Below are 16,950 nucleotides of genomic sequence, written 5' to 3'. Positions count from 1 at the left end.
TAAAATGTTACACAACACCATGGAAATACCCCCTAACAAAAATTATATTTATTCCACCAAGATAAGTACAAAGTAAGTACTGTATCAGTAATGTTCAAATTACTCAATGACAACAGGGATTTCACCCAAAATGTAAAATTTCTTTATATTTAGCTTTCAACCAATAAACAAATTCACTTTATTAACATCAATACTTCATTTCATTAATACTATCCAGATGAAGACCAAAAAAAGTAAGAGAATTTTATTAGTATTGTGTCAAATTGTTCTCTTTTTTGTGTACTAAAATGTTAATGTTTGCTGCTGCTTATTATATGCATAACAAAATCTCCTAATGTGCAAAATGCACATTTTTGGACCTGGCCACTCCAGGAATTTGTTTTGTCTGACTACACTTATTTGTTCAAAAGTGTTGTTTTTTTCTTTTTTGGCAAATGGGAAGGAGGGGAAAAAATGCTTAGTAATAGGAAAAAAAAAACTTTAATTTTAGAAAAGACCATTCTACACACCCTTTAGGAATTATGTGCCATTTTTCCTATTTCGGGAACAGACACATTTTAGTATCCTTCCTCAAATCTAGGAATCAGAACTCAAAGGAATTAGAACTTGTTAATAAAAAAAAAAGATTTCTAATCTAAAACTAAAAGTCCCACACCCACCAGGCAATTGGGGTTAAGTGACTTGCCCAGGGTCACACAGCTAGGAAGTATGAAGTGTTTGAGACCAGATTTGAAATCAGATCCTCCTGACTTCAGAGCTGATACTCTATCCACTACACCACCTAGCTGACCCCAAATTAAAAGTTTTTAAACTTAAGTATATATTTACCTTCACACTAAATTTAAAACAAATTTTACATTAGCTGGTTAACAAACTAAAGTTGATTACATTAATATTTATTGGGAAAAAAACTGGAAGGAATGAACTTACTTTGAGTAACATATGCAGCAAAAAGAATCCACATTGACGCAATAAGCGAACCAAACATCAACATGAAACCAATGAAAAGCCAAACTCGAGCACCTGTAAAGATGATAGTATTTGTCATTTTTGTCTATTTTCATGTTTCTTCAAGAATCTTGGAAATAACACATCTGATAGTACTTCACCAATCTTAAACTCTGCTTTTCAGCATCATCATCTGCTATTGTACACAGCTGAAAACTAAAATCACACAAAAAAGCTCTCTGGCTATCTCAGACAGCTATTACAAAACCTTTGCAATATTTGGTTATCTGGTTTCCAGAGTATTAAAGATTTAAATCAATAAATTAAATTGAGAATTGGAAGTTGCTTGTAAGGTATATATGATTATAGCCAAGGAGGCAGAAAATTATAAAAAGTATAAAGATGTTTAAAAGTAGAACAGACAGTTCCAAAGATCTTGTGATGATGAGAGCCATCTACACCCAAAGAGGGAACTGTGGGAACTGATAGTGGATCATAACATAGCATTTTCATTCTTTTTCCTGTGGTTTACTTGAATTTTATTTTCTTTCTCATTTAAAAAAATTTTTTGATCTGATTCTTGCTCAAGATAATTGTATAAATCTATATGCCTATATTGGATTTAACACATATATTTTTTTAAATTTTATTTTATTTAATAATAATTTTGTAGTGACAGAATCCATGCCAGGGTAATTTTTTACAACATTATCCCTTGCACTCGCTTATGTTTTGTTTTTTCCCCTCCCTCCCTCCACCCCCCCCCAAGATGGCAAGCAGTCCTATATATGTTAAATATATTGCAGTATATCCTAGATATAATACATATTTGCAGAACCAAACAGTTCTCCTTTTAACACATATTTTTAGTATGTTTAACATATATTGGATTACATGCCATCTAGAGGAAGGGGTGGGAAGAAAAGGGGGGAAAATTAGAATACAAGGTTTTTCAAGGGTCAATGTTGAAAAATTATCTTTGCACATATATATATATATATATATATTTTTAAAGATAGGTGGGTAGTTTTTATTTTTGTTTTTTCCTCTAACTTCAATTATCAGTGCTAATATCTAAAATTTGAGAGATCCAATGGTCAGATAATGCTCATTCATAGTTTCTTTTTTTTTTTTAAATTTTAATATCTTTTTATTGATAGAACGCATGCCAGGGTAATTTTTTACAGCATTATCCCTTGCATTCATTTCTGTTCCGATTTTTCCCCTCCCTCCCTCCACCCCTTCCCCCAGATGGCAAGCAGTCCTTTACATGTTGAATAGGTTACAGTATATCCTGGATACAATATATTTGTGCAGAACCGGACAGTTTTCTTGTTGTACAGGGAGAATTGAATTCAGAAGGTATAAATAACCCGGGAAGAAAAACAAAAATGCAAGCAGTTTATATTCATTTCCCAGTGTTCTTTCTCTGGGTGTAGCTGCTTCTGTCCATCTTTGATCAATTAAGGCTCTCTTTATCGAAGAGATCCACTTCCATCAGAATACATCCTCAAACAGTATCGTTGTTGAGGTATATAATGATCTCCTGGTTCTGCTCATTTCACTTAGCATCAGTTCATGTAAGTCTCGCCAGTCCTCTCTGTATTCATTCTGCTGGTCATTTCTTACAGAACAATAATATTCCATAACATTCATATACCACAATTTACTCAACCATTCTCCAATTGATGGACATCCATTCATTTTCCAGCTTCTAACCACTACAAACAGGGCTGCCACAAACATTTTGGCACATACGAGTCCCTTTCCCTTCTTTAGTATCTCTTTGGGATATAAGCCCAGTAGAAACACTGCTGGATCAAAGGGTATGCACAGTTTGATAACTTTTTGAGCATAGTTCCAAATTGCTCTCCAAAATGGCTGGATGTGTTCACAATTCCACCAATAATGTATCAGTGTCCCTGTTTTCCCACATCTCCTCCCAACATAAATGGTCTTTTAGTGTTACTGCTTACAAATACCAAATTTCCATCCTTCCAGAAAATGGAATTATCTTAAAAGGGTCAGGAAACCTTAAATTCAAATTTCACCTCAGAGACAATCATCAGAGTGATCCTGGGCCCTAGCTTCCTTAACTATAAGTGGAAATTACAAGATTACAGGATTGTGGTAAAAACCAAGCAAGATAATGGAAAAAGACAAATATGGAAATATCTTTAAAAGGATTGCTTGTTGCCCTGGAACAGGGAGAGATAAGGGAGGGAGGGAAAAAATTAAGAACACAAAATTTTACAAAAATAAACACTGAGGGGCAGCTAGGTGGTACAGTAGATAAAGAGTAGATAGCCCTGAAGTCAGGAGGACTTAAGTTCAAATCTGGCCTCAGACACTAAACACTTCCTAGTTATATGACCCCTGGGCAAGTCACTTAACCCCAATTGCTTCAGCAAAAAAAAAAAAAGAGAGAGAGAGAGAAAGAAAGAAAGAAAGAAAAGCAAAAGAAAAATGAACCTGAAAACTATCTTTACACATATTTGGAAAAATAAAATACTACTAAAAAAAGATAAAAGGATGATTCAAGAAAGGAGCTTTGCAAACTTTGAAACACATTATTATTATATATTATTATAATAGATTTTATTTTATCACTGGAAGACACTAATCATATATATCATCATCACCCCTATGTACAATTCATTTCGTCTATTTTGTTAGGTATAAATAATCCTATAAAGACTAGTAAAAGAAGTATTATTTCTTACTATACAAAATGAATAGGCTAAAGGTCAGTAATTAAGTGAATTGCCAAAGGAATAGTCTATGTCAAAGACATAACTTGGATTCATATCTTCTAATTTCAAAGGAAAATTCCTGCCACTGAATCACACTCACTGACTTCCCAGTTGGTTTCCCAGCAGCTTTCTTCTTTCTCATCCTTAGATAATAGCTTAAGCAAAGAAGAAACATCAGAAGGACTAAAAGTTTAGGGCCTGCCTGATTCCCCTACCCTCATTCCTCCTTGTTACTAGATTCTGTGAGCATTACTATGGGAGTTAAATTACAAAATACTTCATTTTCCTTTATTAAGATTTAAACAGAGAAGCTAAGATTTTTATAGCTCTTTTGTCCTATCAGAGGAAAAAAAAAAACCTACAGTGCTGATTAGGCAGGTGAAACAAGACTTAATAAAATTCTACATGACAAGCAAATGGAAACAAATCTTCAAACTATCTCATGCTTCCATTCCCACCTCGAATTCCCCAAATATCACCACCAGAAAAGCAGAAAAAAACCAAAAAATAGATGGCCAACTACCAAGACACTTCAACAATACCTTAAAGAAATGTAACCACCCCTTGGAGTTAGGAGGATGTAAGTTCAAATCTAACCTCAGATACTTAATACTTTCTGGCTGAGCAAGTCACTTAATTCCAATTGCCTCAAACAAAAAAAAATTTTTTTAAGACAACCCTATACTTTTGGTGGTGATAATTTCTCAACTGATGTAACTTGCAAATACTCTATAATTCAGCACTCTGTTCTAAAATGACTGTGGCCAAAAAGTCCCTCACCTTGTGACCAATACAGAAATAAGCCTAATTGTATTGCATTTGATAGACATTTATTTGATCCATCAACAATTCCATATTATAAGCCTTCATAGCTTGGTAGATCCTTCCATAATCTTCAGAAACATAGGCTCATTTTCACATTGTGATGAGATATCACGGTAAAGCTTTAGAAGACCTACCAAAGTAAGCCATGTCAAAAACTACAACAAAACGTGAAGTTTAAAAGCATAAATGAAAAAAAATTAGCCTAGTTCTAGAGTATTCAAAGATAACAGAGAAGCTGGATATTTGCTCAATTTAATCCACAGCCCTTTCAAAAAAATGGAAATGTAATTATTGTTATTGTTACAATGAAATTCCACTATGATAAAAGCATCAGATCCCTTGTGAAGTTTATTTTAGAAAAGTTTAATGTGGTTTAAAAATATTATTATTGAGTGAAAATTTAGATGTTTCCCAAAAATCAATCAACAAATACATCAAAAATCTATTATTTTATACATAGATATAGAGACAAAAATGAAATAGTCCTTTCCTTCAAGAGTCTTATATTGTAATAGAAAAGATTAAAGGGTAAGTGTGTGTATATAATGTATGCACATATAAAGTAAATGGTAGGCAGAAGAGAATTAAAATCTGGAAGGAAAGGCTTCATATAAAAGGTGGCACTTGATCCTCGCTTTAAAGAAAATAAGGTGTTCTAAAAAGACACTAAGCAAGGAGAAAGACTCCATTCCAGGCCCAAGGGACTCGGGGATTGAAGATAAAGTATCATTTGTGAAGAATTTCAAGAAGGCTTGTCTAGCTGGGCCACAGTATGCAAAAGCAGGGAAATTATGTTCCATCAAAAAAATGCAGATTAAAAAAATACATACACCATTAGCATACAGACAAAATGGCTAGAATATGCCATTCACTGATATACACAAACACATATTATCAAAATCAGGATAATTCACTCAGTTGATTAAAAAAAGTTCACTATTTGAAAAGCTAGTTGCCAAACCTAGCTAACCAACCCGCTCATGATGATCACAAAGGGCAAAATAAAAAGATAAACACAAAAATCCACCAACATCCTAGAAAAATAAAGCAAGTCTGTCTCACTAATTAGCTTATTATATATGTGGGACAGAACATTATCACAAATACAAACTTCTCAAAAAAATTTTAATCTTACTAGCAAGACTATAAAAAGTTGTAAAGTTATATTTTAGGACCCCATTATTAGCTCTGTAAAAAAGGCCTCAGTTTTTGGAGATCAAGGCATACTTTGTCAGTTTTTAATTCATTTATAGTATAATCAAAAGCTACCTCAAAGTGATTTTACCTACCTGTTCTTCCTAAACAGCCACTTTCATAGCTATCACCTCTCACTTGCGCATTTGACACAGCATTTATCCTAGAATACACACACAAACATACAAATAACAACAAAAAAGGCAAAAACCATATGATCCAAAGGTTTCTATTTTTTAAAATAAGTATCTTTGAATTATATATTCTCTTTGAATACCTGACCTGTCTCTAACAACAAAACAAGAAGGCAACTGAAAGCATTTTTTGAAACCACAAATATTTTGTGGCTAGAAACACTGCTTTATCTTATTCCTAAAGAACACTCCCTTTGAGTATTAGAAGCAAAGATTTTTCTAAACAATTTCTAGACTTCAGGAAGAAATTTAGAGAATAATATTATGGGGAAAAATAAATTATAAGTTGGAAGCATCTAATAATAGGCCCATTTTATTTGGCTTAAAAGATAATTTTTCTTTCTATTTAAGTTAAATGAAGTTCAGGCTCTAATGCTAAATACTAGCAAGAATTCCTTTTTATTTCTTTGGTTAATATATTTTTTTGGAAAACTTTATGGTTTGAGTGTTTCTCATTGTCCAGCATTAAAAAGCAAGCCATCATATTGCCTAATCTAAGAAAAATATAATCTTAACTTTTAGAATTACCTTCATACTTACATGAAGAAAGCTAATGTGGAAAACACTCCACATGTATGAAATGCATGGTTCATTTGTTCTGGTTTAGGATAGACCACAGCTGCATCAATCATTATCCACCAACCTGTAAAAAACTTTAAAAATAGCAAACGTAATGCTTAGCTATTAAACCGAGACTATTTGTAATATTTTAAGGACTAGAATTAAATCCAATAAATACAAGGATTTAATTTAAATTTTTGTACTTCGTCCTGCCTTTACCTTCTAGCCTAGTTAATATAATGCATTGCACATAAAAAGGGATGCCGTTTACTGATAAACTTTTCAGTTTAAATTTCCCTCATTAAAATATTCCTACTTTGAATCTTTGGTAAAGAAATTTTTTTTCTATTAAATGTGAGCATATGCTATGTATTTTAACTGGATTTGTAACTTTTATCAGCATAGAAGTTTTCAATGCAAAATCACTACTTTTTCACCAACTTAACCTCTTATAGGATCATATAGTCAAGATAGATCTTGAACTCAGGAATTCCTGACTCTGAAAACTCTCCAAACACTTCATTATGCTGCCTCTCATACCACCTACATATAGCCTTAAAAAGTTTTAAATACATGTAAGTCTAGTTATAAGTATATTAGAAAAGATATTTTAAAAAATCAGTAGAGCATCACGCTTTTGTTAATTTAAATATAACTCCTTCTTGCCCTTCTTTATTGCATTCTGCCACCTCTGCAGTAGGATACAAAACAAAAAGTGTTAATGGAATATGGTAACTGTCTACTTTTAACTTTGTATGCCAAAGGAGAATGGCACATCTTTGGAGGAGTACTGCTGCCCTATTCTTATTTCCTTATTCCTGTCCATTCATATGTACAAATGGTAACAAATATTGGTTTTTGCCAAATTTTGGGACTTGAATATTACAAAATATTTAGAATTTCTTCTAATAAACCATCACTAGCCTATTTTTAAAGTTTTCTCATCAAAAGAAACATTATTTTAAAAAATCCATGTATGCATATTATGTGACCAAATCATCTAAAAAATATTTCTTTAAGTACTAATCATTTGTTTTTAACACCTGGTACAGTCAGAATTTAATAATACCACAACTACTTAAAAACTCTTTGGAATTCTTGTTCAGTTCTTATGAGATTATGAGGTTTTCAGAATAAAGTTTCCATCTTGTTCTAAGTGCCATAATAATTTCTAAAATTCAATATTAGTGATCTCTGTTGTAGGATTACTGTTTTAAACATCTTTGATATAATGTGAAACATGCAATTTTTTTCAAAGGAAGAAAAAACAAGATAGAAAATTAAGACCCCCCTAACATGAGTAAGAAAGAGGCTTTCATGAATAAAATTCTAATTAACAGGATTACTTTCTCTGTATCAGTACTACAATTTATACTGGTGATACAAATATGCAAGTGAGGCACAGTCTGTATTTAAAGAGCTTACATTCTACTGATATAGTTTAATGATGCATCAATTAATTTATTTTTAGAATGATTTTTAGAAAAACATACTAAAACCTGAAAAGTGCATAAAAAGTTGAAAAAGACTATACACATGGCATATTTATATAAGAATCACTGTTTAGCACCAAGAAAGCAAAATCTCAATATGAAAGTGACGACAAAAATCAAACAATATGCAAAATTTGTTTGGAATGGATAGGAGAATAATAATCAAAGGGAGAAGACAACACAATTACTTAATTTTTCCATTATTTTCCTTACTAAATAAAATTAACTTTTCATCAGAAAGGACAAAAATAGTTAAAAGGAAATGAATACCTGAGGTCAATAAGGACAAAATAAGAAAGGTTAATGAGTTGCTATTCTTAAAAAATTCAACTGTAGCAAGTGGAACAGGTGCACCAGAACCTGACACAGAAACATGTTATATTTAAAGAGGAATGAAGATAGATATTCCAAACTACTGGAGGTGAACTTGATGTTAATTCTTGTTAACATTCTGAAATAATTTATTAATACTAAAGTGAGGGAGCAAAGCGAGTACTTAGAAGGGAAGTGATCATTAAAAGCCTACAATAAAAACAGTCATGTAAATCTTAGCCCCAGAGAAAAAATCAGTTAATGAAACTGTCTCCTTTAACTGGAATATTGGGAACTATAAGCATAAAAAGTCATATATACCCATATTAAATTTTGCTTGGTTTCACTTAAAATTTTTTTTCCCTTTTGTTAGCAAAGGTTCATGGGAGGTGAGGGAGGAGAGTGGAGATAATGGTAGGAGTATATCAAGAAATTACTGATATGTCTTTGGTATTCCCTTGAATATCAAATATATATTAAAGACATAGTTAACCTAGATTTCAACAAATATTTGAGCACACAACAATTTAGGTAAATTTGGAAATGGCTGAAGGACTAGACCCAAGCAGTACTGATTAATGAAGAAATGAATAAATGTCAAGTCTTTCTCCACTCCAGTTCACCTTCCTCTTAGCCAATCTTCCAAATCTCAGGTTTGAAAACTGACATGGTCAGTAACTCCAATTCTCCATTCAACAAAGTTTAGTGGCTTTTTATTAACCTGAAGTCTAAAATAGAAAAATCCTTAAAATCCTTAATAACCTGACCCTTACCTTCTCATCTTCTTAAACTTTACTTTCCTACATGTACTTTATGATAGTTCTTCACAGAAGACAGTCTCGCTTGCTCTCCCTCATCTCAAACTCCTGGTTTCCCTGACTTTCTTCAAAAATCTCAGCTCTAAAGAAATGAATAGAACCAAGAGAATACTATACACAGCATCAACAAAATTTATGATCAATTGTGATGGACTTGGCTCTTTTTCAACAATGAAGTAATTCAAGGCAATTTCAACAGACTTGTGATGGAAAGAATTATCCCATACAGAGAAAGGACTAAGAAGACTGAATGGATCAAAGCAGAGCATTTTTTTTTTTTTTTGGTGATGGTGGTGTTTGCTTGCTTTTTTTTTTCTTTTTCATGTTTTTTCTCTTTTGATCAGATTTTTCTTGCACAGCATAACAAACACGAAAATGTTTTAAAGAAGTGCATATGTTTAGTCTATAGCTTGTTGTCCAAGAGGAGGGGGGAAAATGAAACATAAGGTTTTACAAAGATGAATGTTGAAAATTTTTGCATGTATTTGGAAAAATAAGCTATTATAAATTTTTAAAAAATTTTTAAATCTCAATTTAAGTCCAACTTTCTTTATATAAGAAAGCATGCCCAATTCTCTTAGCTACATATTAAGATGATTATCTTATTTGTATTTAATTATTTCCATGTTTTCTCTCATTAGAATGGAAAATCTTCAAAAATCTCCAAAGACTAGAACTGTTGTTGCTTTTTTTTGTATCCCCAAACCTTAGGACAATGCTTACCTATGATAAACATTTGATAAATATTAAATAAATGTTTAAATGGTTGAAGAAATTAGGCCTGTTTGGCTTAAAAAGAGAAGGCAAGAAGGGAAGACTCTTGAAGTATTTAAAGTTTGTCACAAGAAAGAAGGATTAGACTTATGCTTGTCTAGGAGAACAGAAGTAAACCCAAAGTAGAAATTACAGTAAGATAAACCTAGAAAAACATCCTAAAAAATAGGATAGCACAAAACCAAATGGACTACTTTGGGGGAAGTATTAGCTGCCCATCTCTGAAAATGTTAAAGATGAGGCATATTTATTTTTTTCTATTTTCTTTCTTTCTTTCTTTCTTTCTTTCTTTTTTTTTTTTTTTTTTGCTGAGGCAATTGAGGTTAAGTGACTTGCTCAGGGTCACACAGTAGGAAGTGTTAAGTATCTGAGACCACATTTGAACTCAGGTCCTTCTGATTTCAGGGCTGGTGCTCTATCCACTGTGCCACCTCACTGACCCTGATGAGGCATATTTAGATGAACTTCATGATATGGGTAGTTGGATTAGATGAACTGGAGAGTCCTTTTAACCCTTAAGCTGCCTATTAACTGGAAAGCTAAGAATGTCTTGCAAACTATGATGAAAAATATTCTTCCTTAATATTTAAAAAAAATCTAGTTTCATTTACATAAATATTCCTAAAAACAAAACAAATTTCAACATCTTTACAGTCTTCATGAATTGCTATGGCCAAAAGAATCTGTCAATGACTGGATATCCCCCATGTGATAAGCCTCTAAAACACTGGTTTAGGATCACTTACAAAATAAAAATACTGGAACAGGCCTTTAGTAGATATGATTACAGAAATAATTCTTTAAAAATTACAATGGTATTCATAATCCAAAAGCTACCACAAAATAGAATTGATTTTGCAATGTAAAAAGAGAATCAGAAATAACAATATTATATTAACCAAGCTTTTTTTCCTGATGACTTACCAGTACACCTGCTACTACAGATGCAACCGCATTTCTTCTCTCACTCCAATCAATGCATTCACATTCTGGCCACCGAAAATTATCTAGGAAGCCTGCCATTTCTATTTCTTCTGCATGGATTTTTCATTAGATGCCAAATCTTATAAACAAAGAAGGAAAGAAATCAATCCAATAAAAAATGTAAAAGAATACTCATTAAAATGCTTTTTCCCCCATGGTGAACATTTCCCCCACCTGAAGAAAAGTTTTATAGAGTGATATAAACTTTATATATATATGGTATCCCTACAAAGTGTTTTGCACACATATATATAACACTTTATAGGGATACCATAATAATCTGTTAATAATAAAATATTCTTACTATTATAACTGCTTAAAGACAGCATAAAAAAGCCATAAATAATGCTTGTGGGAACAAAAGAACAACTAGCAGAAACCATTAAATACCTTATGCCATCAGACACAAGGTCTGATTCATAGAACAGCATTAAAATATTATGCAAATACTGTACTACAGGATTTTAACTACAGGAATTAATAATTTGGTACATTATTGAAAATGTACCTTTAAAAGATAAGCTGGATGAACATGAAAAGAGTTTTTGGTGCCTGTCCTCTAATAACCAGATAGCCAATATCCCTAAAAGAAGTGTTTAATCAAGAGAGGAGATGCTAATAGTCACCAAAATGGGGGGAGGAAGGAAAGGAAAAAAATAATTGGAAATAATTCCAAACTCAAGCATTTATTATTATATGCAAGACGCTGGGCTGAGTAATAAAGATTCAAAGAAAGAAAATGAAAATTTTAAGCTTAATCTATACTTCCTGCAACAACATATGGCATCTGTGATCAAAAGTTCCCATTCTTTTTGTAGAGCAAAACCTTGACCCTAGAAGCTTTTAGTAATTTCACAAATTCTCTTTTATAAGAAATCACTGCAAAACTAAATTTCCAAAATTAAATTTATTAAAAATGTGACTAACAATCATTACAGACTACACTTTTTTAATCTACAAATGGAAGACTGAGATACAAAAATTATAGCAAATACATTATTTTTCTTTAGTTTATATTTTTTAACTGTAAGTAATCCTAAGTATATGCTTTATTTTATTTGCTCTTGTTAAAGTAATCTGAAGTAGTTGACCAAGTACTATATATCTGTAGTCAGAAAAGATGTGAATTTCATTTCTGACTCTGACACTTAAAGTAGCTAAATGAGACAGCTGACAGTTGTGTGGCTCGGTGGAATAGAGTGCTTGCCTAAAATCAAGAAGATCTCAGCTTAAATCTGATCTCAAACACTAAATAATTGTGTGTTCTTAGGAAAAATTATTTAACCTTTGTCTCAGTTTCCTGTAAAATGAGCATAATAAAATCATCTATGCTTCCTGGGGTTGCTGGAAAATTTGTGACGCATTTAGCACAGTGCCTGACATGGTAGGAACTTAATAAATGCTTTTTCCCTTTGCCTTTGTGTCCATGGGCCAGTCACTTAATCTCAGAACTTGTTTTCTCATCTATAAAATAGAAAGGATTACACCTATAATACTCCTTCCTGAAAAGGTTGTTGTTATATAAGGTATTTACTTTGTAAAACTTAAAATTTTCAGAAAAATGTAATGCATATCATTTCACAAAATAATTTCAGTCATTTGAAATTTATCATCCAAAAAGTGAGTCTTCGGCTTCAATTTACCACTTCCACTTCCGTAAACTGATTTGCTGCACTGATTTGAAAGATTTTGATGAAGCTAGTAGCACTATAAAAAGTGAGTATTTTAATTTTCAAATGAGTCTGCCTTCTTAAAATCATATGGCATATGAGTTTGATCAATTCATCTTTTTTAAAAAAAAATACTGAAATCTGGTTCATGAATAAAGTAATTAGAGCATACCCATATTTGGTTGGTCATGTGATCAACAAGATGTAGGTCTAGACCTTTTCTCCAAAACAATTTCTTAAAAAAAACAAGCATTATGTGCAGGATATGAAACAACTTCAGCTCTTCTCTAAAGCTGAACACCACTCAAATAGCAAAAAATGCTAACCCCTAATGCACTCACTTCCAAGCTATCTCTCTTACAGAGCACAAAAGTCAACCCAAGGGTTTGCAACAGGACTCCTCCACTCCACCACAAAAAAATCCTGCAACTTTGCTCCAGAGAGCTTACACTGCTTGGGATATTAGCATATCAATGAATTCCACTGCAATAGTGCTCAACCAGAAAATGGAGGAACAGAGGAAACTTGGAGAAATAGTGTCAGCATGTGTATGGAGCTCTATCAGATCAGAAGGAAAGAAAACTGGCATCTAGATAAGAACAGTTCTGTCCCCCTATAAGCACAAAAGAACTATTAAAAATCAGAAGAGAAATAAAATGAAAACCAAAAATCTATAGACGTGATACAAATATGAAATACTGTAACAATTCAGGAGAACTGTGGCCTATTGGATAGAGAACTGTTTCAGAGTCATAACCTATCTTTTAACATATGAACCTCTGGGCAAATCACTTAATGTTTCAATGCTCCCAGGCAATTATCTAATACTCTAGGATACAGAACAGGCCCAGATGTGCAGAGACAATTTTTTAAGGTCAGAAAAATTCACAAAGGAAAAATGATTTTCCCCACCACCTCCCCACTAAGGCTTCCCTGACCACACCTAAAGACTGGGCCTCAAAGGATGACAAGAAGTTAGGTAGGAAAGAAAGAACTATTGCGGACAATTGTTTGTAGTCAAGAACTTGAAATGTGTGCTGACTAAAGCAATATTTCGGTCTGGCTAGAATGGAGAGTTCAAATAAAGGAATCATGCTGGACAAAACTTACACCAAGTAAGCTAGATTTTAAGGAGCTTTGGTGGCCAGGCTAAGGAGCCAAAAGCTACATAAGGTTTTGAACAGCAAAGTGACCAAGAGCAGAGTGATATTTTTGGAAGATTAAATATGGTTATGGGTCTAGGATGGATTAAAAACAAGAAGAGGGGAAGGCAGGGAAATTAAGTGGAAAGGTTTTTGTAACTCCAGGAAAAAAGGTTCATCAGTTCCCATCAAAGGTGTAAAGCGCCTAAAGGGTAGATTTATCTAATACAGCTACTTCATTCTGAGATGAAGAAACTGAGGGTCCAAGAGGCAGAATAACTTTCCCAAGATCACATGGGCTCCAGTCCCAGAAATTGGTCCACTGACTACACTGCTTCCCAGCATGAACTACTGACTTGTCATGACAATAAAAATTAAAAAAAAAAATTATAGAGAGACATTTACTCCTTCAGTGAAGAAGGCTAACTAACATTACTTATTAGCCTAATTTCAATTAAATAATAGTAATGAAAAGTGAATTTATAGAACAGAAGAGACAAATGATAACGATTTAGTTTTATACTGGTATCCTTGGTAGTCCAAAGTACTAGACTATTTTATTATATCTGATTCTACATTTGTTATATTACTACAAGTATTTGTGCAAATTTTAACAAAATAGTTTATAGCTATATTAACTGCTTGTTAAGATCAATAATTGACTGCCCTTAAGCAAATACAGGAAAGAAGAAAAAACGGAAGTTAAAGCAAAATAGAAATTAAAATCTGTCATGTTCTTACAGCAAGTTCAATTCTCATAAAATATATTATTATATAGTTGCATCAATAATCAATTTGTATTTAAGAAATGGAAGACAGTAAAACAAGACTACAAATTGATTAAAGAAGAATTTCTTTAAAGTCCTGTTTAGTTACACATTGAAAGAAACATATATAACCCATGGCCCTTCCAAAACACTGTGGGCTCACTAGACCATCTTCCATCTTCCATCCTTTGATCACAAAGGAGATATTACTTCTTTTTTTTTTACTCCAGGAAATCTCCTGCATAAAATCTAGGGCATGGCTTGAGGAACATTCAGGAATTAATTTATAACATATCTGAAGAAGGGGGGAAAAAACCTGAGGAAAAAAATCTCAATCTTTAGTAATACTTAACAATAAAAATAAAAATACAAGATAATTGTATAAATATTGTATTAATATAATATAATAATTGTATAAATATATATGCATATATTGGATTTAATATATATGTTTAACATATACTGGATTACTTGCTGTCTGGAGGAGGCAGTAGAAATTTGCAACACAAGGTTCTGCAAGGGTCATTGTTGAAAACTTATTCATGCATATGTTTTGAAATAAAAAACTTTTAAAAAGTTTTTTTAAAAAAAGGAGTGTTCAAACCAGAGGGGAAAAAAACAATGAAAAGAAAAGTGACCATAACCACAATCAATATGCCACTTTCCCATTTACATAAAGTGTTTTGAGCCATATGGAAGACATCCTCAATGTGGGTATAAATATGGAACTGGAAGGCTTTAAAGTGATATCTATAGTAGATTACATCTTTACTATCGGACACATGACTGAAAAGTAAATTCCACAAGCTGAAGCAGCTTTAAAATCCAGTCCCAGAGATATATCTACCATCAAAAGAAGGAGTCAGAAAGTGACAGAAAAATAAAGTGTAAATCTCAAGTAGAAGAAAATGTAATTAAAAACCTAACACATAAGCAGATAGTCAATAACAAAATTAAAATATACTAAAACCTCCAAAAGATAAATTTCACCAAATAAATATTACAAGATAATGGAATGCCTGATAAAAACAAAAAACTCTACAGACTCTCCAAAAAAAGCAAAAGAGAAAATAGATATGAAATACAAATATCCTAAAATGAAGTATGCAAAATCTCTAAGAAAAGCAAAAAGCAATAATATTAAATATTCAATCTCTACATAAGAAAAAGCCATTAACAGGATATACAGAGAAAATTTAATATAGTTCAAAAAACAAAGATAGGGGATGAAATCCAAAGTGGTATACTCTGAAAACCTAAGCCTAATTGATAAATGAAAAAAGATGGATATTCAATAAAGGATAGGCATCTGAGGCATTCCTAGGAGGGAAAAAAGGACACAGGCAAAATATCTGACTTGAAAACACCCCAAATAGAAATATTAAAAAGGTAACAAAATTCAACTACTAAGGAATAAATCATGAATAATGAAATAAGTTATCCTACTTCTAAGGAGTATTTTTTAGAAAATCAAAGTCTATGGGGTTTTAAAAAAAGATTATTATATTAGTTTTTTAAGTAAACAAAAACATACAAGAAGATGAAATCAAAATGTAAAGAAACAGGAGATTAAGCAGCAGGCCTGAAACACTATGGTCTAACATACACACAATCTCTTACAATTTATTTTGTGGGAAAAAATTACAGAATTGGAGGAAGGGTGCATAAATTAAGAGGACAGAGGGGAATGTGATCAGCTTAATCATGTCCAAGAGCAAACATGGGAAGATAATTCCTTTAGTCTCTCAACAAGAACTATAGGAAAATGCAAGAAATAGTAGAAGGGAAGTGGGTGCTCTGGTAGTAATAAAAAAGTGGTGTGGCAGAAACTGGGATTAGAATAAAATATTATGGAATATGTCACAATAAATTCAAAATAGATGTTAACTTGAATATTAAAAATCATACCACAAAAAAATCCAAAGGGAAGCAGATCATATATTTTTCATAGTAACCAAAACAAGGGATAGACAAATACAAGAGATAAATTAAATGATTCTAACTGAATGAAATTGAAAACCTTTTGCAGAAACAAAATTAATGAATCTAGAAAAAGAAAGCAATCAGCTGGAGAAAAAAATGTTCATATCAAATATCTTTGATACATGTTAAACATATAAGACATGCAAAAAGAAATATATAATGCCAAAAGCCATTTCTCAACAGGTAAAGAGTCAAAGGATATGAATAGTTCTCAAAAGTATTAAAATTGCAATCATATAAAAAAGGAACAGGTAGGTGGTATAGTGGAGACAACACCAGACCTGTAATCAAGAAGACCTGAGTTTAAACTGATTTCAGGTACTATCTGTGTGACCCAGACAAGTCACTTAACCCTGACAGAAAGAAAGACAAAGACAATCATATGAAAACCATATGTGCCAAATCACCAATAATAAAATAAATGCAAATTAAACAATCCTGAAGGCAGAAGCCTTGGATACAGCAAATCGGCTTACATAAGAAGGGAATAGTCAAAATTGCTGGGGTTGTAGAAAATGTATTGTTGGTGTCG

General features: G+C 32.2%; 1 protein-coding gene across 4 annotated transcripts in view; it reads right to left on the bottom strand.

Moving 5' to 3' along the window:
- Window positions 1–16,950, bottom strand: part of TMEM50B (transmembrane protein 50B) — an 89,896-nt gene that overhangs the window by 63,772 nt on the left and 9,174 nt on the right. For all 4 annotated transcript variants that reach the window (XM_051984949.1, XM_051984950.1, XM_051984946.1 and 1 more), the window contains exons 2-5: window positions 10,797–10,935; window positions 6,455–6,567; window positions 5,816–5,883; window positions 931–1,023 (exon numbers count right to left, since the gene is read on the bottom strand). In XM_051984949.1, coding sequence (XP_051840909.1) covers window positions 931–1,023; window positions 5,816–5,883; window positions 6,455–6,567; window positions 10,797–10,895 — 373 coding nt within the window. In that variant the 5' untranslated portion in view covers window positions 10,896–10,935. The remainder of the gene's footprint in view (window positions 1–930; window positions 1,024–5,815; window positions 5,884–6,454; window positions 6,568–10,796; window positions 10,936–16,950) is intronic.

Source organism: Antechinus flavipes, chromosome 3 (genome assembly GCF_016432865.1).
Source record: "Antechinus flavipes isolate AdamAnt ecotype Samford, QLD, Australia chromosome 3, AdamAnt_v2, whole genome shotgun sequence".
NCBI lineage: Eukaryota > Metazoa > Chordata > Mammalia > Dasyuromorphia > Dasyuridae > Antechinus > Antechinus flavipes.
Note: the sequence above shows the minus strand (reverse complement) of the source record. Positions and strands in the feature narration are given on the sequence as shown.